The sequence below is a fragment of the Humulus lupulus genome, chromosome 6, assembly GCF_963169125.1.
Source record: "Humulus lupulus chromosome 6, drHumLupu1.1, whole genome shotgun sequence".
In the NCBI taxonomy this organism is placed as follows: Eukaryota; Viridiplantae; Streptophyta; class Magnoliopsida; order Rosales; family Cannabaceae; genus Humulus; species Humulus lupulus.
Window position 1 is genome coordinate 74,097,834 of NC_084798.1, and position 24,788 is coordinate 74,122,621.

Below are 24,788 nucleotides of genomic sequence, written 5' to 3' on the forward strand. Positions count from 1 at the left end.
CTTAATGCAAAGAAAATCTGAAACTTTTGGAAAGTTCAAAGAATTTCAAGTGGAGGCAGAAAAGAAATTAGTTAAATAACTAAAAGTTATTCGATTTAATTGAGGAAGAGAATACTTGGATTTTGAATTCGAGGACCATCCGTGTAAGCATGGTATTCAATCCCAACTCACAGCACCTGAAATGCCACAACAAAATGGTGTTTCAAAAAGACGCAACAGAACATTATTAGATATGGTTAGATCAATGATGAGTTTCTCATCATTACCACTTTCATTCTGGGGCTATGCAATTCAATGTGCTCTATACATATTGAATGTTGTTCCATCTAAGTCTATCCAAAAGACACCCATGGAATTATGGAATGGTTGTAAACCTAGTTTACACCATTTTCAAATTTTGGGGTGTCCTGCATACGTGCTTAAAGGAAAGACCGGGAAGTTGGAATCACACTCAGAAGTGTGCATGTTTGCGGGATATTCCAAAGAGACTAGAGGTGGAATTTTCTATAGTCCAAAAGAAGATAAAACATTTGTATCGACAAATGCAACTTTTCTTAAACTTGACTATGTTAATAACCGCAAACCTCGCAGTGAGGTTGTACTGGAGGAGATGGTCTCGAATGAAGTTGCAAAGTCACCAACAACAACCAATGAAAAATGGCAAGAGGAAACTACTAGTTCTACTCAAAATAGTAGAGAGCCTCGTCGTAGTGGGAGAGTTAGTAAGCAACCCACTCGCTATGAACATGAAGTTCAAATGCTTGTGTCTGACACAAACAAAGATGATCCATTGGCATTTAAAGATGCAATGAATAATTCTGACAAGGACAAATGGAAAGAAGCCATGAACCAAGAAATGGAATCATTGTATTCCAATTCTGTCTGGGTTCTTGAAGATCCACCAGAGAATATCAAACCAATTGGTTGCAAGTGGATATTCAAGAAGAAAAGAGGAGCGGATGGGAAAGTAGAGACTTTCAAAGCAAGGCTTGTAGCCAAAGGTTACACATAGAAAGAAGGGGTTGATTATGAAGAAAACTTTTCTCTTGTAGCCATGCTAAAATCCATTCGTATACTCTTGTCCATTGCTGCGTGCATGGATTATGAGATTTGGCAAATGGATGTCAAAACAACTTTTCTAAATGGCTGCCTTAACAAAACCATTTACATGTCTCAACCAGAAGGGTTCGAAGTAAAAGGTCAAGAGCAAAAAGTTTGCAAGCTTCTTAGGTCCATTCATGGACTCAAACAAGCTTCTAGATCTTGAAATATTAGATTTGATGACACAAGTAAAACATTTGGTTTTTGAACAAAATGTTGACGAACCTTGTGTCTATAAACAAATCAAAGATAGTATAGTAGTATTCCTTATTCTTTACGTTGATGATATATTACTGATTGGAAATGACGTAACATCATTATCAAAGGTAAAGAACTTGTTAGCTGAACAATTCCAAATGAAAGATTTGGGAGAAGCCAAGTATGTTCTGGGCATTAAAATTTTCAGAGATAGACAGAACAAAACATTTGCACCGTCTCAAGCACCTTATATTGATAAGGTGCTAGAACGTTTTAATATGCAAAACTCCAAAAAGGGTGATATGCCAACCCGTTCTGGAGTATTCCTTTCCAAGGAGCAGTGTCCCAAAACACCTTAGGAAGAGGAAGATATGAGACAATATCCCTATGCCTCAGCGGTAGGTAGTCTAATGTACGCCATGTTATGTACAAGACCTGACATTTGTTATGCAGTAGGGATAGTTAGTCGTTATCAATCCAATCCTGGATTGAGTCATTGGATTGAAATGGAGAATATTCTCAAGTATCTTAGAAATAGTAGAGATTATATGCTTGTATATTTAGGTGGAGAGCTGAACCCCACTGGTTACACTAATTATGATTTTCAATCAAACAGAGATAGTCAGAAATCAAGTTCTGGATCAGTGTTTACTCTTGGAAGAGCAATAGTCCCGCGAAGTATTAAACATACCAGCATTGCAAACTCCACCATGGAAGCCGAGAATATAGCAGCTTGTGAAGCAGCTAAGGAGGCTGTGTGGCTCAAAAAGTTCTATTCTGATCTGGAAGTAGTCCCAGATGTTGATAAGCCACTAGTCCTATAATGTGACAACAATGGGGCAGTAGCTAACTCAAAGGAACCATAGAGTCACAAGAAGGGAAATCACATCGAGAGGAAGTATTACGTGCTTAGAGAGATAGTTCATCGAGGAGATGTTGCAGTTATGAAGATAGCTTAAGAGCATAATCTTCTAGAACCTTTCACAAAGACTTTATCCATAAAATCTTTTAAGGAGCATGTAAGAACCATGGGAATGAGAGAGATGCCTCATTTGCTTTAGGGGAAGTGGGAGATTTTTGGGAATTGTGCCCTGAAAGCATATGTAGTAGACATTGTTTTGAGAAATAAATAAATAAATTGAATTTGTTATGCATATATTCTATGGACTATATTATTCTGTGATAATATTATGTAAATATCAGAAAAATTCTGCTGCCAAAGGTTACACATAGTTTTGTCTGCTGCCTTAGCAGCTTCAGTGTACATGGTTTGGAGAAATAGAAACCATTGTATTTTTAACTTTTGTTCCTTCTCTGTGGGGTATGTCTTTAAATTGATTAAACATTTTGTTAGGGGTAGACTTCTTAGTCTGGCTAAGAAGAAGCTTAAGTCTCATGAGCGTGCCTTTTTTGACAAAGTAGTTCAGCTGTAAGTTCTCGGTTGTGTGTTGTGGCTGTTGAGTTTGTAATTGTTTGGTTGGTTTTCAATATATTCCCTTTTCATCAAAAAAAATATATATCAGAAAAATTCTTAAGTTCATATATGTGATCTCAAACACGTATTGGTACGGGAGGATTGTGTTTGAGATAAATGAACTTGAATAGTTTGCAATAAAATAAAGTTATGGAATCTTTAGAATAATTACTGCAAGTACAGTCCACTAGTATTATGAATACATGTGATCTAGATCTGGATCACTAGTGTACCTCCACTATAGTGACCTGACCCTGAAGGTCACAGCGCGCCCCTCTTATCTGAGAGCCTCCCCCTCTGTCTGAGGGATGTAGACCATGAATTTCCCTTGAAGGTCGCGGTGCGCCCCCTAGACAGAAACCTCCCTGGGCTTTGGGTTCGGCTGAGTCGCGACCCCTCAAGAACAGAGTTGCGACTTGGCCCCACGAACCCAGATTTTCTTCAACTTTCAACAGCCAAAACCAATCCAAACTAACCCAATGTCACCCAAAAACCATAATTCAACCCCCACAATAGTTCTAATATCTTCCCAGCAACATAACCAAACAAAAATCCAGTTACTAAACTCATCAAAACACCAATTTCAACTCTTGAGCTAAGAGGTTCAAAACACCTCAAGAATAGCCATGATTTCTAACCTAAACTAGTTTAACACAGAGATTAAGTTGTTACCTTAGCTGTGAATGATGATCCCTTAGCCACAAGCTATCAAAATCCCAGTCTGAAGCCTTCAATTCTCTGATTTCTATCCCAAATCCTTCTTAATTCCTCAAGAAAATAAGCTTCAGGCAGCTTAGAGAGAATGAGAGAGAGAGAGAGAGAGTGAGTCAGTTCAGTGGAGTATTCTTGAGTGTTTCTTGTATTTTTTCTTCTAAGGCTTAAGTGACTTAAGTTAATCCCAAGGCTAGGGGTACCAAAAACGTCCTGAGGGAAAAATGGTCAAATTCCCCAATATTCCCTCCTAAACTCACTAACTTCAAATATATCTCCAATTATTCATTTCCATTACCCGATAACCCAATTAAATGCCAAATACCTAAAATACCCATTGACTTTCCCCGAGTCGGGTATTGGGTCCAGTTGTGACTTTCCCGCTAACTTGCTCCCTAGGATCGCCTCGCGCTGAGTAACTCAAATAAACCCACATAATAATGTGTTCTCACACATATATCACATATATGCACATAAATATTCAATTATGCCCACAATGGCCCAAATTTTGAAGATTACCCTTCTAATAAGAAACTGGTCCGGATGCATATTTAATACCCCTAAACATGCACAACTAGTCATATTATCACATAATCCACATAATTACGATTAAATATAATAAATAAGCACATAACTCCATATATTGCCATCCTGGCCCCCTAATCAAGGCCCTAAGCCTTATTAGGTAATTTTGGGATGTTATAGCCGGCTTACATTATCATTATTTTTTAGGGTTGTAAATGCCTTGTAAACACATATTTTAGGGATCCCATGTAAAGACTCAAACTTTTTAATGAAAACAACTATTCCTATGATCAAAATATTTATAACCATATCCAGTAATTAACTTTAGTTACACGTTTATATCCAAATGAGATGATTAGCAAGTCCAACACCATTAAAAATATACAATATAATGGTCTTGGCTATCCAGGGTGTTACAACATGGTATCAGAGCGGTCTAGGTTTAAGGGTTCCTGAAGACTAGCTGGGCATCACTTGCGGCTAAAGACAATCTCAACTCAGGGTTTGGTAACTATATATATGATTATATGCTTAACTTCTCAAATGAAATATAAATGCCTTATTTGTTTATTTAATAGGAAGCATGAGATATACTGATAGGGTCTGGCCTTTGAACACCATGTGTACATGACCACCATATTATCATTGAAATGCCTCTTAGCATTGTGATTGCATATTTTTCTTGATTGTAGGCATTGGATAGTGGGGTGACTTCTAAAAACCTGTTCTCATTGCCTAATCACCCGAGTCATTGATTGTAGATATACTTGGAGAGTTATGCTTCCAAGGCGATCAGTTCTACTAGTTGTCTCTGAGATCGAGGCTAGAGATGATAATCAGGGTCAAAACCCTTTGCCAGTCCCTGAGAACTGGCAGTAGATGCTTGCTGACATGCAAGCTAGAATTCAAAGTCAAGAGGAAGAGATTCGCCTTCTGAGATAGCAAGTTCCGCCAAGGAACACTGCACCAGACTTGCCACCTATTGTGGCACCAATCGTACAACAACATGAGAATGAGAACAGGTGGGAGCCGCTGTACGAAAGATTTCGGAAACATTACCCTACAATCATTGAGGGAGGAATATATCCACTTTACGCTGAACAGTGGATGAGCCTGACTACCTCCATCCTGGACTTTGTGAGGACTTTATGAGGATGGTAGGTAATGACAGAGTGGCTTGTACCATCTTTATGTTCCGATATGTTGCCCGTATATGGTGGGAGGTGGCATTCCAGACTCGAGATGTTTCTTCCATGAGTTGGGATGAGTTTAGAGATTTGGTCAACCAAAAGTACTACAATAATTTTGCTAGAGCATAAAATTTGAACGAGTTTACCGGTATGGTGCAGGGGAACATGACAGTTACTGAGTATGCCCTAAAATTTGACAGGCTGGCAAAGTTCGCACCTGGTCTAGTACCTACAGATGCGACCATGCAAGACAGATTTGTTAGGGGGATAAATGCTATGATAGCCCGGGATGTGCATATTACATCAGTACCTGGGGAGAGTACTTATGCCCAGGTGGTTAAGAAGGCCTTCACAGCTGAGGAGGTGGAGAACAAGATATGGAGGGAGAGCACTACACGATGGGGTGTTCGGAGGGAAGTGACTCCATTTGTAGGATCTGGTAGGGGCAGAGGCCCTAGTGATCAGAAGAGGAAGACCCCTGACACCTTGAACACTACTGGTCCTGATAGGAGGGACTAGGGTGCCCAGGGTAGAAGTGAGACGTGGAGGAGATACCAAGAGTGTGCTAGGTGTCGGGAGCGACATCTGGGAAAATGTTGAGCGAAGGCATGTTACTTGTGTGGGCTTGTTGGACATCTCAAGAAAGAATACCCGACTTTGATGAAAGATGAACCAAGGAAGGCGGACAACTTGACTCTAGCTCGATTGTTCGCCTTGACTTAGGCAGAGGCTGAGGCTAGTCCCTCGGTGGTGACAGGTCAACTTTCGAGTGCTGACACTCCATATACTGTATCGATTGATTCTGGTTCTACACATTCATTTGTTTCTAGCATAGTGATTGATAGATTGTGTAGGCCATGTGATTATTATACTGCGGGGTTTGTGACTTTATTGCCTACAAGGGAGCTGGTAGTTTCTAGGAGATGGGTTAGGCCATTGCTAGTGATGGTGGAAAACACTGAATTATTAGTGGATATGATTGAGTTGGGGATGGACGACTTTGACATGATCTTGGGAATGGATTGGTTAGTTAGGTATATGGTGACTATAGATTATAAGAAGAAGATGGTGACTTTTGATCTTGAGAGAGAGGACCCCTTCAATTTTTTGGCATTGTGCATGGACCTCGTATTCCTCTGATATCAGCATTGAGAGCTAGAGACCAATTACATGGAGGTTGTATATGATTCCTAGCTAGTGTGGTGGACACCACTAGGGTCAAGCCAGTGGGACTAGAGGAGACCAGGTTGGTATGTGAGTTCTTAGATATGTTCTCTGAGAATTTACCGGGATTGCCACTGCACCGAGAGATCAAGTTCGTCGTCGATTTAGCACCCGGTACAAAACCAGTGTTGGGGGCACCACACAGAATGGCTCCAATAGAGCTGAAAGAGTTGAAGGTACTGTTACAAGATTTATTAGATCTGGGATTTATCACACCTAGTTTCTCACCATGGGGTGCTCCAATTTTGTTTGTAAAGAAGTAGGTTGGGACCCTTGGACGTGCATAGACTATAGGGAGTTGAACATGCTAACTATCAAGAACAAGTACCCTCTACAGAGGATAGACGACCTGTGATCAGTTGCAGGGTAAGATAGTATTCTCGAAGATTGATCTTCGATCTGGTTATCACCAGCTAAGGATCAAGGATGAGGATATTCTGAAGATGGCCTTTCACACGAGTTATGAGCATTACGAGTTTCTAGTCATGTCGTTTGGGTTGACCAATGACTCAACACCATTTATGGATTTGATGAACACGTTGTTCAAGGATTATCTGGATCATTTTGTAATTATCCTCAACGATGACATCTTGGTTTACTCTTGTTCAGAGGCAGAACATGAGCAGCATCTCTGATTGGTATTATAAATATTGAAGATGCATCGGTTGTATGCTAAGTTTAAGAAGTGTGATTTTTGGTTACCGCGGGTGACATTCCTTGGCCACATTGTTAGTGGAGATGGGATTAAAGTAGATTTGCCCAAAGTAGAAGAAGTTAGGGATTGGTCGAGGCCAAGGAATGCCTCGGGGGTTAGAAGTTTCCTTGGGTTGGTGGGATATTATTGATGATTCGTGGAAGAATTCTCAAATATTTCTATACCATTGACAGAGTTGACATGGAAGAACTTAAAGTTCGTGTGGTCAGATAGATGTGAGAACAGTTTCCAGGAATTGAAGCGAAAATTGATTACTTATCCGGTGCTCAGTCTCCCTTCAGATGGGGATAAGGTTATGGTGCATTGTGACGCATCAAGACTGGGGTTAGGATGTGTGTTGAAGCATAGTGGGAAGGTCATTGCCTACGCATCGCAGTAGCTAAGGGAATATGAGCATCGGTAGCCTACTCATGATTTGGAGTTAGTGGCGGTGGTATTTCCACTGAAATTGTGGCGCCACAATCTGTATGGAGAGAAGTACAAGATATACACCGATCATAAGAGCTTGAAGTATTTCTTCACCCAGAAAGACCTAAACATGAGACAAAGAGGTTGGCTAGAGTTGGTAAAGGATTATGACTGTGAAATCCTCTATCATCCAGGGAAAGCCTATTTGGTAGCGGACGCTTTGAGTCGGAGGGGCCCAGGACAGTTGTTTAGTTCAAAGCAAATATCTAAGGAATTTTCAGAAGACATGACCAAAGCAAAGATAGAGTTGGTAGTGGGCCAGTTGGCCAATATTACTATGTAGTCCACTCTCTTGGAGAGAATAGTGAAGCGCCAAATGAGTGATACACGATTGATGAAGCTTAGAGAGGATGTCCTAGCTGGAGTAGCTAAGGACTATTCCATTACAGAGAAGGATTTGTTAAGATACAAGGATCAGATTTGTGTTTCGATGGACATGGGTGTTGGACGAGAGATGCATGATGAATCTGATACCACACCGTATTCATTACATCCAAGCACCACAAAGATGCATCAGGATCTAAGGTCATCGTAAAGGTGGCCTGGGATGAAGAAGGGTGTGGTCGACTATGTAGCCAAGTATCTAATCTATCAGTAGGTGAAGGCTGAACAACAGCAGCCAGCAGGGTTGCTACAGCCTTTAGGTATCCCCTAGTGGAAATGGGAAGACATCACTATGGACTTTGTAGGAGGCTTTCCCAGAACAGTGGGGCAACATGACTGTGTATGGGTGATAGTAGATAGATATACCAAGTAACCTCACTTTCTGGCAGTGAGGACAAACTATATTGTGGACCAGTATACAGAGCTATATGTGAGAGAGAATGTTCGTCTCCATGTGGTTCTGAAATCTATAGTGTCGGACTGGGATCCCGTGTTTACCTCAAAGTTTTGGGGTGGCCTACAGAAGGCTATGGGGACTCAGTTGAAGTTTAGTACAACCTTTCATCCTTAGATAGACGGGCAGTCTGAGAGGATGATTCAGATATTGGAAGGCATGCTTAGAGCATGTGTGATAGACTTTGAGGGGTCTTGGAGTAAGTATCTCTCGTTGATTGAATTTTCATACAATAATAGCTTGCAATCAACTATTGGAGTAGCTCCAAATGAAATGTTGTACGGAAGGAAGTGTAGGTCACCCATTCATTGGGATGATATGAGAGAAAGGAAGTATTTGGGTCTAGAGATGGTTCAGAGGACTAATGAGGCTATTAAGAAGATTCAATCTCGAATGCTCACCTCACATAGTAGACAGAAAAGCTACATTGACCCTAAGCATAGGGACGTGGAGTTCCAAATAGGGGTTCACATATTTCTGCGAGTTTCACCACTGGATGGAGTAAAGAGGTTTGGAAAGAAGGGCAAGCTGAGCCCTAGATTCATAGGATCTTTTGAGATCCTAGAAAGGATCGAGCAGATATAGATTGGCTCTGCCGCAGTCATTATCAGGAGTTCATGTTGTGTTTCACTTCTTAATGCTTTAGAAGTATGTGTCAGATATGACCCATGTATTAGAATATGAGGATCTGGAGGTACAGACATATTTGTCTTATGAGGAGCGACCAATTCAGATCCTAGATAGAAAAGACAAGGTTCTGAGGAAAAAGACGATTCCTCTAGTTAAAGTTTTATGGAGGAATAGCAAGGTCGGGGAAGAGACTTGGGAGCTAGAGTCGGTTATGCGGGATCAACATCCCGAATTATTCAGGTATATTTCGAGGACGAAATTTTCAGTAGGAGAGGATAGTTGTAACGTCCCAAATTTGCTAATAAGGCTTAGTGCCTTGATTAGTGTGTCAGGAGGGCATGATTGGATTTATATGTGAAATTAAGTTAATATATGTGTGATTATGTGGTATGCATGATTTATATGGCGATATGAATACATATGCGTGTTTATGTGTATTAAATATGCATGTTTGCCTGTTCTTGTTAATAAGGGTATATTTGCAATTTGTGCCCGTTAAAGGTATAAATGTAATTATGTGTTATATGATTGAGGCCACCTTATTATGTGGATATATTTGCAATATTTGGCTCATGCGATCCTAGTGAGCAGATTAGCGGAAAAGTCACAACGGGGTTAAATACTTGCCTCGGGGTGAGCCTAGGGGTATTTTGGGAAACCTAGTGCGTAGTCAGGATTTATCGGGTGAAGGGTAGTTATTAAATGATTATTTGGGTATGTCGTGATTAATTGGGAATAAATAGTGCCATTTGAGGATTTGCAGGAAATGTGGCAAATGACGGTATTGCCGTTGGGGGCGTTAAAGAACAACTTTTTGATCTAGGGGCACTTTGGTCCTTTTGGTGCCAACAAATAATTTAGGAAGCCTTCCGGAAGTAACCAGAAACAAACAAAAAACACACTTTTAGTTTACTCTCTCTCACTCTCGTTCATCTCCCTCTCTTTCTCTTAAGCCTTTGGAAGCATTGAAGCTCTTGAGGAATTGGCTTAGGAAAATTGAAGATTTGAGGCTGAAGTTGATTGGGGATTTATCTTAGGGATCAAATCACTTCTGAGGTAAACTTTGCAACCTATTTTTTTTTTCTTCTATGAATTCTCTGGTTATGCTTAGGTTATGGCTGAGTTTAGTTCTAGCCTTGGTTGTTGAGTTGGGGTAAGATTTTGGTTGGTTTTGGGGGTATAAATGGTGCCCATGTTGTGTTGTTAAGAGTCCTAAACTCAATTATGGTTTTAGTTTATGTTTGGGATGGATTTTGGTAAGATTTGCCCGAGGAAAAGCTGGGGAAAAAGTGGGTTCGTAGGGTCGCGTCGTGACCCTTCAGGGCTTAGTCACGGCACGTGTCCCTGGGAATGTAAGGGCTAGGAGCCTCTCACTTGAGGTGTGTCGTAGCCCATTAGGGGCAGCACGATGCACATAGGTAGAAAGAGCCAAGGCAGGCTTTGAGTGATGGGAACTCAAACCTAGAGGCTCGAGATCGGATCTACTACCTGGTTGAGTAGAATTCAACCTCCCGAAGGCTAGGACTCAGTTCAGAAGCCTTTATTTGCTCGTTATTGACAGGAATTTATATTATGGTTGGGACTAGGTTACCACTAGTGGCTCAGAACTGGGATCATTCTCAAGGGTCGTTCTTATTATACGTTGTACTCGGACCTGAGATAAGAAAATTGCACCCTTGTTGTGATCGAGGCTTGTACCCCTGTTAAAGAATATGACTTGATTAGATGTGAGATTATGACTATATTTGTATTTGATAATATTCGGTTAAGCATGCTTGTATATGCTGCATCTGTTTATCTATGATGTGATGGATATGTATAGGGTTGTAAATGCCTTGTAAACACTAATTTTTGGGATCCCGTGTACAGACTCAAACTTTTTAATGAAAACAACTATTCCTATGAGCAAAATCTTTAAACCCTAATCCAGTAATTAACTTTAGTTACACATTTATATCCAAATGACTTGCTTAGCAAGTCCAACACCATTTAAAATACACAGTGTAATGGTCTTGGCTATACAGAGCATTACAACTTGATATCAGAGCGGTTGGGCATGTAGACTTCCGCTAAAGACAAGCTCGACTCAGGGTTTGGTAACTGTATATATGATTATATGATTAACTTCTCAAATGAAATATAAATTCCCTTTCTCCCTGTGTAATAGGAAGCATGAAATATACTGATAAGGCTCGACCCTTTACCACCATGTGTAGATGATAAGGCATGCTTATTAGCATCACTGATGTATGTTAGTATCATTGAAATGCCTGTTAGCATTGTGATTGTATATTTTGCTTGATTGTTGGCATTGGACTGTGGAATGACTTCTAAAAATATGTTAGTACTGCCTGATCACCTGAGTCATTGATTGTAGATATACTTGGAGAGTTATGCCTCCAAGGCAATCAGTTCGACTAGCCGGCTCTGAGATCGAGGTAAGAGATGATAATCAGGGTCAAAACCCTCCCCCAGTCCTTGAGAATTTGCAGTAGATGCTTGCTGATATGCAAGCTAGTCTTCAGAGTCAAAATGGAGAGATTCAAATTCTGAGACAACATGTTTTGCCAGGGAACGCTGCACCAGCTTGCCACCTATTGTGGCACCAGTCGTACAACAACCTTAGATTGAGAATAGGTGGGAGCTGCTGTACAAAATATTTTGGAAACAACACCCTCCAATCTTAGACTCGAGATGTATCTACCATGAGTTGGGATGACAAAGCATTGCAATTAAGACTCTAAAGTAAAAAACTATGCGATTTATTTCCTCTTATGATGATTTCTTTTGTGCCTTAGAATATCATCATGTCTACCAGAGGAAGAGGCACAAGGGGTGGCAGAGGAAAGGGTAGAGATCGCGGAAGAGGTGCGCCTACTGACCAAAATGTGACAGAGGTCTCTGGCATGGAAGTGCAACCAACATCCCCAGCTGCACCAGCTATGGACTTAACTGCAGAAGTAGCAAGACTAACAGAGCAATTGATACAAAGGGATGAAGAGCAGGCTCGAGCTCAGCAAGTACCCCAAGCCCCATAAGTATCATTGGCATAGCCTGAGCCTCCAATACAACAAGTACCCCCAGTACCTCCACCTGCTCCAATGCCAATGGATTATGGATTTGAGCCAGTTTATTAGTGCTCTAGAAAATAATCTCTCCCAAATTTTGAAGGAAATCCTGATCCCATGATAGCTAAGGATGGGTTGAGATCGGTTGAGGCCATCTTTGATCACATGGAGTTGAATGATCATTAGAGAGTTTCATGCATTGCCCACTTACTCAAGATGGATGTCTGAATCTTGGCGGACGTGGTAAAGCAAACGCATAATCTGGACACCATGACTTAGGAAGACATCATCCAAGTGTTTAGAAAAAAGTATTATAGCGCGACCGTGTTAGTAACCAAGGTCGGCGAATTTGTGACACTGACACAAGTCAGTATTTGTCACAGAGTATGCTCAAATATTCAATAGGTTGGCGATCTTTACTCCAGAAATCATCACGACAAAGGGCATGAGGGTCCAAATGTTTACAAGGGGGTTGAAGCCCATGATATCCAGATATGTGAAAATGACAAGTGTTGAAGTGGTTAGTTATGCTGAGATATTGGACAAGGCCCTAGATGCTGAATATTTGGAGGACCGTATATGGAAAGACAATGTTGCAAGGGTGAGGCCAACAAGAACAAGTCCTTTCAAGAGGGCAACCAGAAGAAGTCCCAAGAGGGTCAGAACATTGGCATTGATAAGTGGCCTAAAACTAGAGCTCCAAATGGTAACAACCACAACAACCATAATAAGCACAACAACAACCATAACCGTGGGAACCACCAGAACTGCATAACTAAGTACCCCAACTGTCCTAAGTGCTCACGTAAACATATATGAGAATGTAAAGCAGGCTCCAACATATGTTATAAATGCGGTCAAAGAGGTCACTTGAAGAAGGATTGTCCACAGTGGAAGGCAGGAGCAGGGCAATGAAACAATGGCTATCTAGTGCCAGCTAGAGTCTTTGCTTTGATTCTAGGAGAGTCGGCCAAAAATAACACTATTGTCACATGTCAACTCTCTATTTCTTGTATGGTGTGTAGAGTCCTCGTTGATTCTGGGGCAACTCATTCTTATGTAGCTTTTTAAATGTAGTTGATAAACTGGGATATCCTTGTAAACTCTTTGAGAATAGCTTTAGTACACTATTACCATCAGAGAGATTATGTTGTCATCTAGGTGGTTACAGAAAATCTCTATAGTAGTTGAGGGAAGAGAGTTCCCATCTAACTTCATAGAATTAGATATGTCAGATTATGATGTAATACTTGGCATGGACTGGTTGACTAAGTTTGGGACAACTATTGACTATCGAAGGAAAATAGTAGAATTCAAACTAGATGACGGTGGGTCCTTTTCTTTTAACGGAGAGTTGATGGGATTTTGCACACCCATCATATCGACATTGGAAACTCAAAACTTGATGCATCATGGTTGTTCAGCATACTTTGCAAGTGTTGTAGATAAATCTAGAGAGATCAAGATGAAACTAGAAAATGTTCACATAGTTTGTGAGTTTCGAGAAGTGTTTCCTACGGACTTACCAGGTTTACCCTCAGACAGAGAAATAAAATTTGTGATCGAACTTGCACTAGAAACAACACCAATATCCAAGGTACCCTACCGAATGGCACCTGTAGAGTTGAAAGAACTTAAGACTAAGTTACAGGAGTTGTTGGACAAAGGTTTCATTCGACCTAGTCTGTCACCATGGGGAGCACCGGTACTATTTGTAAAGAAGAAGGATGGGAGTATGAGAATGTGCCTCGATTACCAAGAACTCAATAAGGTCACAATAAAGAACAAATATCATTTACCTAGGATAAATGACCTTTTTCATCAACTACAAGGGGTAGTAGTGTTCTCTAAGATTGATCTGCGATCAAAGTACCATCAGTTAAAGGTAAAGGAGGGAGACATTCCCAAGAGAACATTCAAAACTCGCTATGTGAATTATGAGTTTCTAGTGATGTCTTTTGGACTCATCAACACCCCAGTGACATTCATTGATATGATGAACATAGTATTTAAGGACTTCTTGGACAAGTATATAGTGATGTTCATAGATGACATCCTAATCTACTCTAAGACTAAGGAGGAGCATGATGAGCACTTCAGGCTGACGCTCAACAGACTTCGAGAACATCAACAATATGCTAAGTTTTCCAAGTGTGAATTCTGGTTAGAACAAGTAACTTTCCTAGGGCATATAGTATCCACGGATGGAATAGTAGTTAACCCAACTAAGATTGAAGCTATTAGGGACTAGCCCCAACCCAAGAATGCCTCAGAGATTCGAAGTTTTTTAGGGTTAGAAGGTTACTACTAGAAGTTCGTTGAGGGTTTCTCCAAAATTGCCACACCCTTGACCAACCTGACCCGCAAGCACGAGAAGTTCACCTGGACTAAGAAATGTGAAGAGATTTTTCGAACTATGAAAGTTAAGTTAATCTCTACACTGATCCTTTGTGTCCCCACTGAAGCGGGAAAATTCATGGTTTATTGTGATGCATCCAAAAATGGCTTGGGGTGTGTGTTGATGCAAAATGGAAAAGTAGTAGCTTACACGTCGAGAATGCTCAAGGATGATGAACAGAGGTATCCTATTCATGATCTAGCTTTGGCAGCAGTAGTATTCACACTAAAGATATTGAGACGAAACCCATACAATGACAAGTGTGAGATTAACAATGACTATAAGAGTCTGAGATACTTCTTCACCCAGAAAGAGTTGAATATGAGACAACGGAGGTGGTTAGAACAATTAAAAGACTATGATTGCAAAATTCTATACCACCCAGGCAAGGCCAATGTAGTGGCTGACGCATTGAGCAGGCAGGGAGATGGAAGTGTCTCAGCCCTAAGTACAATTGAAGCACCATTGCAAATGGAGATCATTAGTGTTGGGATAGAGTTTCTAACAGAAGGCCTAGAAAACATCACCCTACAATCCACACTGCTAGAATATATTAGAGAATGGCAAAAAGTAGATGAAGCCTGTAATGCCCCAGATTCCCTATTATGGTTAATGGCTGGATTAGTAGGCCGGGAGGGCCATAACTGTTTAATTATGCCATTAAATGTGTTTATGCATGTTTATGAGAATTATATTATGAAATGATGTTAAATGCATGCATGTGAGTCCACATTTGTTTACAGGGGTGTTTTGGTAATTTGGCCGTTGGGGGTATAATTGAATATATGTTAGCATGTTAATGATATATTGTGAGACCACATTATAATGTGGATTGGTTCGAGTATTTCGACATGAGACGATCTTTAAACATGATTTATCGGTTTGGTCATAACAGGTTTGAGCTCGAGGCTCGGGGTGAGTCTCGGGGTGATATTTATGGTTATGGCGTTACCGGGGATTTTAGGGTAACGGGATATGAATTATTGGTGTTTGAGGATTTTGAGATTAGCGGGAATTGGGAAGCGTTAATTATAATTAACGGGATAAGTGGAAAGTACCAATTTTGCCCTTGTGATGGTTTTAGAGGCTTAAGATGACACAAGGGTATTTTGGTCAATTTAGGGAGGATATATGTGACTTTAGGTGGCTGTTGGATGTAGAAAGTGTAGACTAAACAGGACAAAAATAGAGACTCTCATCTTCCTTTCCCGTACACAATTTCCTTCATTCTTCCTTTGAGGTTTTTGAGTTCTAGGTGGGGATTCAAGCTAGGAAACTCAAGGGCTGGCTTGGTGGTCTTGGTTCAACCATTGAAGAAGGTTCAAATCTGAATTTGAGGTGAGTTTTAGCCACTGGTTTAGGTGTTGCTCTGTTTTCGTTTTAGTTTTCAATTCATGGTTTTTGATGTGGGAAGTGAGAATCAAAGGGGGTTTTGTGTTGTTTTGATTGGGGTTTGATGAGGGTGAGCTATGGGTGTTATTTGGGGGTTTAATTGAGTGTTTGGAGGAGGTTTGGAGTTGGTTCGAAGGGTTAGTTCCAAGGGAGAACGCAGGGGAGAGTTGGCTGGTGCGTGCTGGTTTCTTGGCTGGTTTGCGTAATGAGACGCGACCTGTCTATGGTGTGCCGCAGCCTGAGTTGGCTTAAAAGGTGAAAATGGCCCTGTCAGGGGGGTGAGCCGTGGCATGGCTCTGGTGAGCTGTGGCCCATCAGGGCAGATTTAGCCAAAAAGGTGTTTTTAGCTTGGGGATTCAAACCTTAGGCCTCGGGGTTGAACCTAGTACCTAGTTGAGTTATGTTTGATGTCCCGGAGGCTAGATCTTGGTTTGGGAACCCTCAGTTATCATTTTTATTGATGAATCCTATATTTTGGTTATGACCAGGTGACCATCGAGGAATTTAAAGGTTGATCGTTCTCAGGGGTCGTTCATATTTTAATTCTCACTCAAACCAGAGGTAAGAAAACAGTGTATGAATACAGTTGCACCCTGTATAGGTTTATGACATGCATGGTTTGATATTGGAGCATGTTGGTTGGTATATGTGGACATGGATTGCATATTAAATGCTGATGTACGCTGATTACCTGTTTAAGACACTGACTAGTCAGGGACCGACTCTAAAGTCGAGAATCTCGCATTGAATGGCTCTATGGCATTAATGCTAGACCGACCCTAGGGTCGAAGAACTTATAAGCGCTTGCCTGGTCTACGACCAGATGTCTATAGCCAAGGGATATGACCCCGGTGACCGTTTGCCACATGGCTAAGGGACGTTGTCCATAGTTTCGACTCTAGAGTCGTGAGGAAGGTTATGTTGGTGACTAATCACCATACACCTGTCCTGACCAAGCTTATGAAAGAATCACTTATCAGTTAAGCCCTGGTGACCCTGTCGTCACATGGCTAGAGGGAGCGATGCTCATTATTGTGACTTTTGGCTATTGTCACCTATTTGTTGGACTAATAGTCCTGAATGGTTATTATGATCGTTGTTGATATTATATCATGCTATATTGTGTTTTCTTGCTGGGCCTTGGCTCATGGGTGCTTTGTGGTGCAGGTAAAGGGAAGGAAAAGCTTAACCAACTCTGAGTGGAGAGCTTGGGCGATGTGATGTACATACAGGGCCGCTTGACTGCCACGGTCAAGGAGTTCTCAGAGGGACTAGGGGTTTACCCTACTTTTGCCGCTTAGGCCGGCGTGGATTATAAATTTGAAACTGTAGCGACTCTTTTGTATTATGGACATCTTGTAAACATTTTAAAAGGCTCATGAGCAGTTTATTTACTTAATGAAATGTACCCTTTCCTTTTTACTGGTTTTCACCTTAACCTGTGATAACACTTAGATCACGTTTTTAACCAAAGGACTCGGGTAGCGAGTCAAATTTCCGGTTCACTGTTCACCGTAACTGTTCTGGGGTAACCAGGGCGTTACAAAGCCCTAATGAAACAAGAGCCTTTGGAACAAGAAAATGGTAGCGGTGACTTCTATATATCCAAAGGAGGGTTGCTACAATACAAGGATTTGATATGTGTGCCTAATGATGATTCAATTAAGACGAGTATTATGAAGGAGGTGCATAAGACACCCTATTCTTTGCACCAGGGATCTACCAAGATGTACCAAGGCCTCAAGACATTATATTGGTGGCCAGGAATTAAGAAAGACATCGCTAAGTTTGTCGTCAGATGCTTCACTTGTCAGCAAGTGAAGCCAGAACATCAGAGACCAGCATGGTTACTACAACCACTCTATATCCCAAAATGGAAGTGGGAAGATATAGCAATGTATTTTTTGGTGAAATTGTGAGACTTCATTGGGTACCAAATTCGATTATCTTTGATAGAGGCTCAGTGTTTACTTCAAACTTTTGGAAAGGATTACAAATGGCAATGGGTACAAGATTTAAATTCAGTTCCGCTTTTCACCCTCAGACAGATGGACAGTTTGGGAGGACTATCCAGATCTTGGAAGGTATGTTGAGGTGTTGTGCTTTGGATTTTTCAGAGTCTTGGAACCGATACCTACCCGTGATGGAGTTCTCCTATAACAATGTTACCAGTCTACTATTGGAATGACTCCCTATGAGATGCTTTACGGGCACAAGTGTGGATCTCCCTTGCACTGGATTAAGTTGGGGAGAAACAGATATTAGGCCCTGGGGCTGTTAGGGAAGCCAGTGAGGCAAATAAGAAAATCCTATAGAGAATGCTTACTACTCAAAGTAGGTAAAAGAGCTACGCGGACCTTAAGAGAAGGGACATCAAGTTTTCCATAGGCGAGTTTGTGTTTCTGAGAGGCCAATGAAAGGAGTTATGCATTTTTGCAAGAAGGGAAAGTTGAGCCCAAGACATATTGGTCCATTTGAGATTTTGAATAGAGTTGGGCAGGTTGCGTATTGTTTGGTGCTGCCCCCAACACTCGCTGAAACGTATAATGTCTTTCACATCTCAATGTTGCGTATGTACGTGTCTAATCCCTCCCATGTATTGAGTATGAGTCGTTACAGCCGAAGCGTGATCTGAATTATGATGAGCAGCCTGAGCGTATCATCGAAGAGGGAATCAAGGAACTGAGGTTCAAGAATATTTCATTAGTTACGATCCTATGGAAGAATAGTACGGAGAATGAGGCAACGTGAGAGCCAGAGGAAAACATAAGAAAAAGACACCCCGAGTTATTTGGTAAGAAAGAATTTCAGGACAAAATTCCTTTTAAGGAGGGTATATTGTCGTGCACCAAATTTTTTATTTTATTATTAATTTTTTTAAGTGTTTAGTTATTTTAGTTTAATTATTTATGTGTTATGTGTTAATTGATTTTTAATTGTTTATAGTTATTTAAATTATTATTTGCATGAGTTTTGATTGTGTGCATGAGAGTGCATGGTTAGTACTGATAGACTTGTGTACCTGTGTCTGTGCATATTTATGGTATGCATGGTGAGCATGCAATAGACTACCATACATTTTAGTTTCTATCATTTAATTAAAAATGAGATATTTCTAGAACCCTTGTGTTCACAAAACTGTAAATGGGAAATCTGTTTCCATTTTATTTAATTTAATTTGATAGAAAATTTAAAAGAAAATAAAGGATGAAAGAGGTGAGGGATTGATTGGTTGACCTAAGCTATTTTTGGAAGGTGGAGAAATGTATGTCAGTGTGTGATGAGGCCTTGTATAGCCGAGTATAGAGAGAGAGAGAAAGGGGGGGGGGGGGGGGTCGGCCAAAGGGGTGAGGGAAAGAAGACTTAGTTTCCTTTTTGGTGTTATTGAATTATCTCTTTGATTTTAAATTTGATCCTAAATTAATTTCTAGGCAAAAACTAAGGAAAATTAAAAGGAAGAACTTACTTTTTTTTCCATTTGCATTGTGATTAGTCTCTGGGGTTTTATAAGGTAAAGAATAGAACTTGATAACTCCATTTTGGGGCTGGCCGACTACAGTATAGAAGGAAAGAGAGAGGGCACGCGAGAGAGAGAGAGAGTGAAAGAGAGAGAGAGCTTGTGGGAGAGAAAAAGGAAGGAGAGAAAGAAGAAGATGGAAGAGAAGAGAAGAGAAATGGATTTCGAAAATTAGGTTTGTGTTCTTGATCTTTAAGTGGTTTGAATCCTCTAAGCTTTTTTCTCATCCTATTGATGCCAATAATATTTTCTTCTTTTCATTGTTGTGGGTTTCGAAAACCCTAGGTGTGTCTAAGAGGGTAACTATAGTTTTGAGTCTTTTATCACTATCAAAGTAGGTAATGGAACCTCTAGCCTTGTTTTTTTTATTGTTGCTATAATTTCTTTGGATGTAATTTTGGTGTATTGTTTGCTGGTAGAATGAGTTTTTGTTCCTTTATGTGTTTTGTTGATTGTTCTCCATTTTGTAAATCCATAGAAATATGAAAAATATATACATGTGGTTTATGCATGAGTAGATTTCTATAAATACTTTGTTATGAGTATGTGTATTCATGTATGGCCTAGGCGTGTGTGGTTCTATGCATGGGCGCGTGTGTGTATTTGGGCAAGCATGAAGAATTAAAGAAATATAACATGTATGTGTGAGTAAAGTATGTAAGAAAAATATGGATGTGCGTTGCTATGTATGTATGTGTGTGTGTGTGTTAGAATTTGATGTCTTAGCAATAAAGATTTATATTGAATTATTGTTGTTCTTTAAACCTGTAATAACCAAGGTTATTATTTTCTTATAAGCTCCTTAAATATGATCTTAGGTTAGATTTAGTTATGACTTGAGTTGTGGAATAAAGATTGCTTTAAGCTTGAATTATTTAAGTTATGATTTTATGACTTAGAAATAATTATAGTTTGGGTAATTAGTTTAGCATATGATTAAATTAGTGTATAATGCACATGTTATTTGATGTATTAAGAAGTGAACATGTGGCATTAAACTAAGTCCAAGTATTAGAAATAAAATGAAAACCAAAATAGCTTAGTCTTAGGCTTGGCTCAAAAATAGGAAGGATTTGATTTTTTTTTTTTAATTTTAAAGATAGGCAAGATTACATCTATTTGAATTAAGTGACTATGTGTCAAGAAGAGTTAGATAAGTAAATGTAGTTTTCGTAACTTTACGGTACTGTAACTTCGGGCCTAGTTTTGACCTATTTATATTACGATTTTGGAAACATAGTATTTCTAGAAAGTTGTAGATAATTTAATTAGCTATCCAACGGTATAAAAATAGCCTAAATCGGGCTTCTAGAACTCCATTTATATTAATTTTACTATAGAAGGGTCTAGAGTTACGAGATATAAGATAGTAGTTTGGACTTTGACTAAAATTTGAACCAAATGGAGACTATATGACATACTTAGAGATGATGTAGCAACAAGAAGGGAGTAAGACTAGGCTGGCCAAAACCATATAGTGGAGGGAAGGTTTTATTTTTAAAATTTAAGTTGAATAGTGTGGAGAAAATCAAGGAAGGGAGTTGGGGTTTGAAGCCTATAAATAGAGACTTACCCTTCACCATTTTTCTCACACTCAAAAACTCTCAAAAACCTCTCATATCAAATCCATAGTCCCAAAAGCTCTCTCCATTTTTCCATAAACACTCTACATAGCCATAGTCGAAACATTAGTCCTTTTAGTGTTCGGGATCTTTTTCTTCTATTTTTTTTATTTTGCCTTAAACACTATTGCATTTCTAAACCCTATTAAACACTCTACATAGCCATAGCCGAAATATTGAACCCCATCAAGCCAATATATAGCCAAAATCTACCCAAGTATCCAAACTCTTGGTCTTGTTGGAGATAGACATTAGAGAGAAGACTCGAGATTTCATCATTTTGGTTCTAGGTTAAAGGTATGACTTTATGAGGTTTAGAAAATTCTTAAAAGTATAGTCTTATTGCAAGGCTCTAATATAAATATCTTATGTTGTACTTAAGGTTGATTGGACGTTTTTATAGCAAGCAATCTCTTCTCTTTATTTTTCTCTCCACACTCAAGGTAAGGAAAATATGTTAGATTATATGTGTTATGATATGTTTATATGCTATGATATGTTATGTGCTATGTATAAATATGTTTTGTAGTCACTTGGGACTTATAGTTGCTTAGATAGCAAATCCCAAGATTTTTTATCATTATCATGGAATAGACTTATGATTTACCCTACCTCGATTAGTAGACTGAGGACCAGATGATTATCATATACTATTTTATGATCTAACCTACCTCAATTAGTAGATTGAGGACCTAGATGGTTTTATCATATGCTACGGTAATGAGTTAATGGCCATTAATATTGTAGTCCTATATGATATACATTTTTACGTCATATGTTTTATAGTATATGTTTTATGATATAGTCTTATAATTTTTTATATATGGTTTTAGTAGATTTTCCTTGCTGGAAATTAGGCTTATTCCTTTTATTTTAGATGGTGCAGTAAAATGAGCATGGAAGGCGGGTCAGATTTGTGGCAGCTTGGCATGTGTATTAGGGATGGACTGATCGAATGGACTGTTGGAAGATCGAGGATGAAGTTATTTTAAGTCATTAATTTATGTATTATTTTCCGCATATAGTTTTGGACAATTAATTAAAGATTATGTTTTCTTTATGTTTTTATGTATTAAACAATGGGATCCCATATCGTATTTTGGATTTTTATAATAAAGTTCTATTATTTTATGTATGTATTCCAAAATAGTAGTTATGTCTTAGTAGCTTTTAATGGTCTGATGTCTTAGAATTAGTCGGGGCATTACAAAACCATAATATATTGGGTAATCAAAATACAAATTTCATTAGACACATACATATGGTTCGGCTAAGGGGATGTATGACTAAGAATGATGAAATTTTATTGATTTACTTGGTTTTCTTACAAATTGTCATGTTAAAATGCACAAGGGTATATAAGCATGCTAGGTCAATTTATTAAAATGGTTAAAAAGAAAATTTTGATTTATGAGTATATTTTGCTTGCAGATTTTTGCTCATCTTTATGGTGATTTACAATTAAATTTGAAAGAGAGAAATCTATATCTTAAAAATTCATATTTTTAAAACTAATATCAATAAAATATAATTTTTTCCATATTTTGATAATGCATTTTCTTTATTATATATATACAGATTTTGTTGATTAAATAATTAAGAAAAATTATTTTAAAGATGTATAGGAAAATTGATTTAATAAAATGTGAGTATAATTAATCATTTTACCAACTTTTAGATAATTATGAATTAATGTGAATTTTGTGACATAGAGATCTTATTTAAACAAGGGTTAAACTATGTCACGTTTTTGTATTATTTAATTATTATTTATTTTTTTTGCAAAATTAAATAGAGTACATTTTATGAAATTAATTAATTTTGTCAAATTAATTATTTTATGAGAAATAATAAATGTTGTCACATTTTATTAAATAATAAATTATTTTATTATTATTATTTGGTACAAATATAGCTAAAGAACTAGTTTAATAAAATAATATTTTGTAATAAAATTAAAGAATGAAATTTTGTGATTTAAAGTGGTAATATAGTAATATTAATCAAGTTAGTTAATTATTCATTACTTGCTATATTTTTATGAAAGTAACAAGAAGTAAAGGAATAAAATTTACCAACTTCAAAGCGAGTTTTAAGAATCATCCCACGTATGCGTGTTACATGCAAGTTTATTTGTACGTACAAATGTATGCTATTTGATTAAGTGCGTGATCCTTGTTTTGAAACTATTAAGATTTTCTTAGTAGAAATGGTATTATTCTTTATGAGTTTATGTGAGATTATTGTATGGATGAATTGAGATGCAACATTTTCCACGTGTGCATGGTCCATGCACACATATAGTATGTCTATAAGGTGTGTTTGGTTTCATTTGGTATTAACACGAGTATTTGATTGACTTTCTAGTCTCGTCGTGAAAGCCATATCACTTTTCTGTAGCTTGGACTGAGGTAAGGAAGTTAGCTAAAATTCTTATGCTATTATGATGAACCGTATAAGATATCAGTTGTGAGATAAGTTTCCATGTATGTGTGTATCGTTGAATGTATGAAAAGCAAAGTGTTATTAGCATGCTGAAATGAGACACAATAAAGGAGTTACTAGGGTATGATATAAGTCATAGGGCGAACGCGCCAAAGAGGCCCACGAGGGCAAGAGGAGAAGTTACCAAGTTATGCTTCACTGGTTACCTCATAGAATTATTTGTTTTGTTTGTTATGATGAATTTTCAGATAAAGTGTATGGGATTATGATTTGTCTATGATATGTCGTTTTAAGTTTATGTACAACGAGAATAGTTTTGTATTGTACTTATGTGAATTGTTGTTTTTTTTTTTGTAGTTCCTTGCTAGGCTTTTAGCTCACCTCCTTACTTTTCCCCCTTTTAGGTAGGCTTTAGGTTTTCTCATTGGCACGCATGATGATGTTGGACATTACATGGTCTAAGTATGTATGTCATTGGGTGCTGATGAACGAAAAACGATCTAGCAACTCCAAAGAACATTTTATGAGTTTATCCTGTTTAATTATATTTTCAGTGGGACTTTACTATTTTTATTTTTAAATTTGCATGAAAGACTTTACATTTTGATTTTAACAAATAGGCCCATAATACCTGTTTTAATAAAGCTCTGATGAACTTTTTTAAACAATTGTGGTATTTTTCTAAATAAATATCAATTAGTTATCGCTTGCAAATGAAAGTAGAATATGTCGTTTTACAATAGTAGACTACTTTACTAAATGGGTTGAGGCGGAGCCACTAACAACTATTACTTCCAAAAAAGTACTTAAATTCGTACCAAAAAATATTTTTATGTAGATATGGTTGACCAAAAAAGATAGTTCAAAAAATTATACTTAGTTTGTTAGTGATCTATTTACAGACTTCTTTGCAATACATGGTATCACAAAAAGTTTTTCTGCGGTTGCTCATCCTCAAGCAACTAGACAAGTTGAAGTTGTCAACAAGACTTTGAAAGATATATTGAAGAAGTGGCTCGAGCAAGCTAAAGGCAACTGGTCTGATATATTTCCAACAGTTCTATGGTCATATCGCACTACTACTCGTACATCAATTGGTCATACACCATTTTCCTTGGCATATGGGTATGAAGCAATGATACCTGTTGAATTGACCCCCCCTCCCCATCGCATTGATGAAGTACATATGACCAAGCTTAGAATCATCAATTGTTAGTTGAAACCCTTGATTTGGTCAAAGAACAACGAGAACAATAACAATTGCGGGTAGCT

General features: G+C 38.5%; 1 protein-coding gene across 1 annotated transcript; it reads left to right on the forward strand.

The window, feature by feature from the left end:
* The first annotated feature begins 14,558 nt into the window (after window positions 1–14,558).
* Window positions 14,559–24,732, forward strand: LOC133785215 (uncharacterized). Its single transcript, XM_062224466.1, has 2 exons — window positions 14,559–15,123; window positions 24,419–24,732. The coding sequence occupies exons 1-2, from the start codon at window positions 14,559–14,561 to the stop codon at window positions 24,730–24,732; spliced, it is 879 nt and encodes a 292-aa protein (XP_062080450.1).
* Window positions 24,733–24,788: the final 56 nt, after the last annotated feature.

Bases quoted from the DNA above. Each gene is read 5' to 3' on its own strand.
- LOC133785215 (XM_062224466.1), top strand. From the start codon at position 14,559: ATGAAAGTTAAGTTAATCTCTACACTGATCCTTTGTGTCCCCACTGAA. The intron at 15,124-24,418 runs GTAATGCCCCAG...ATCTATTTACAG, and splicing joins GCAAAAAGTAGATGAAGCCT to ACTTCTTTGCAATACATGGT.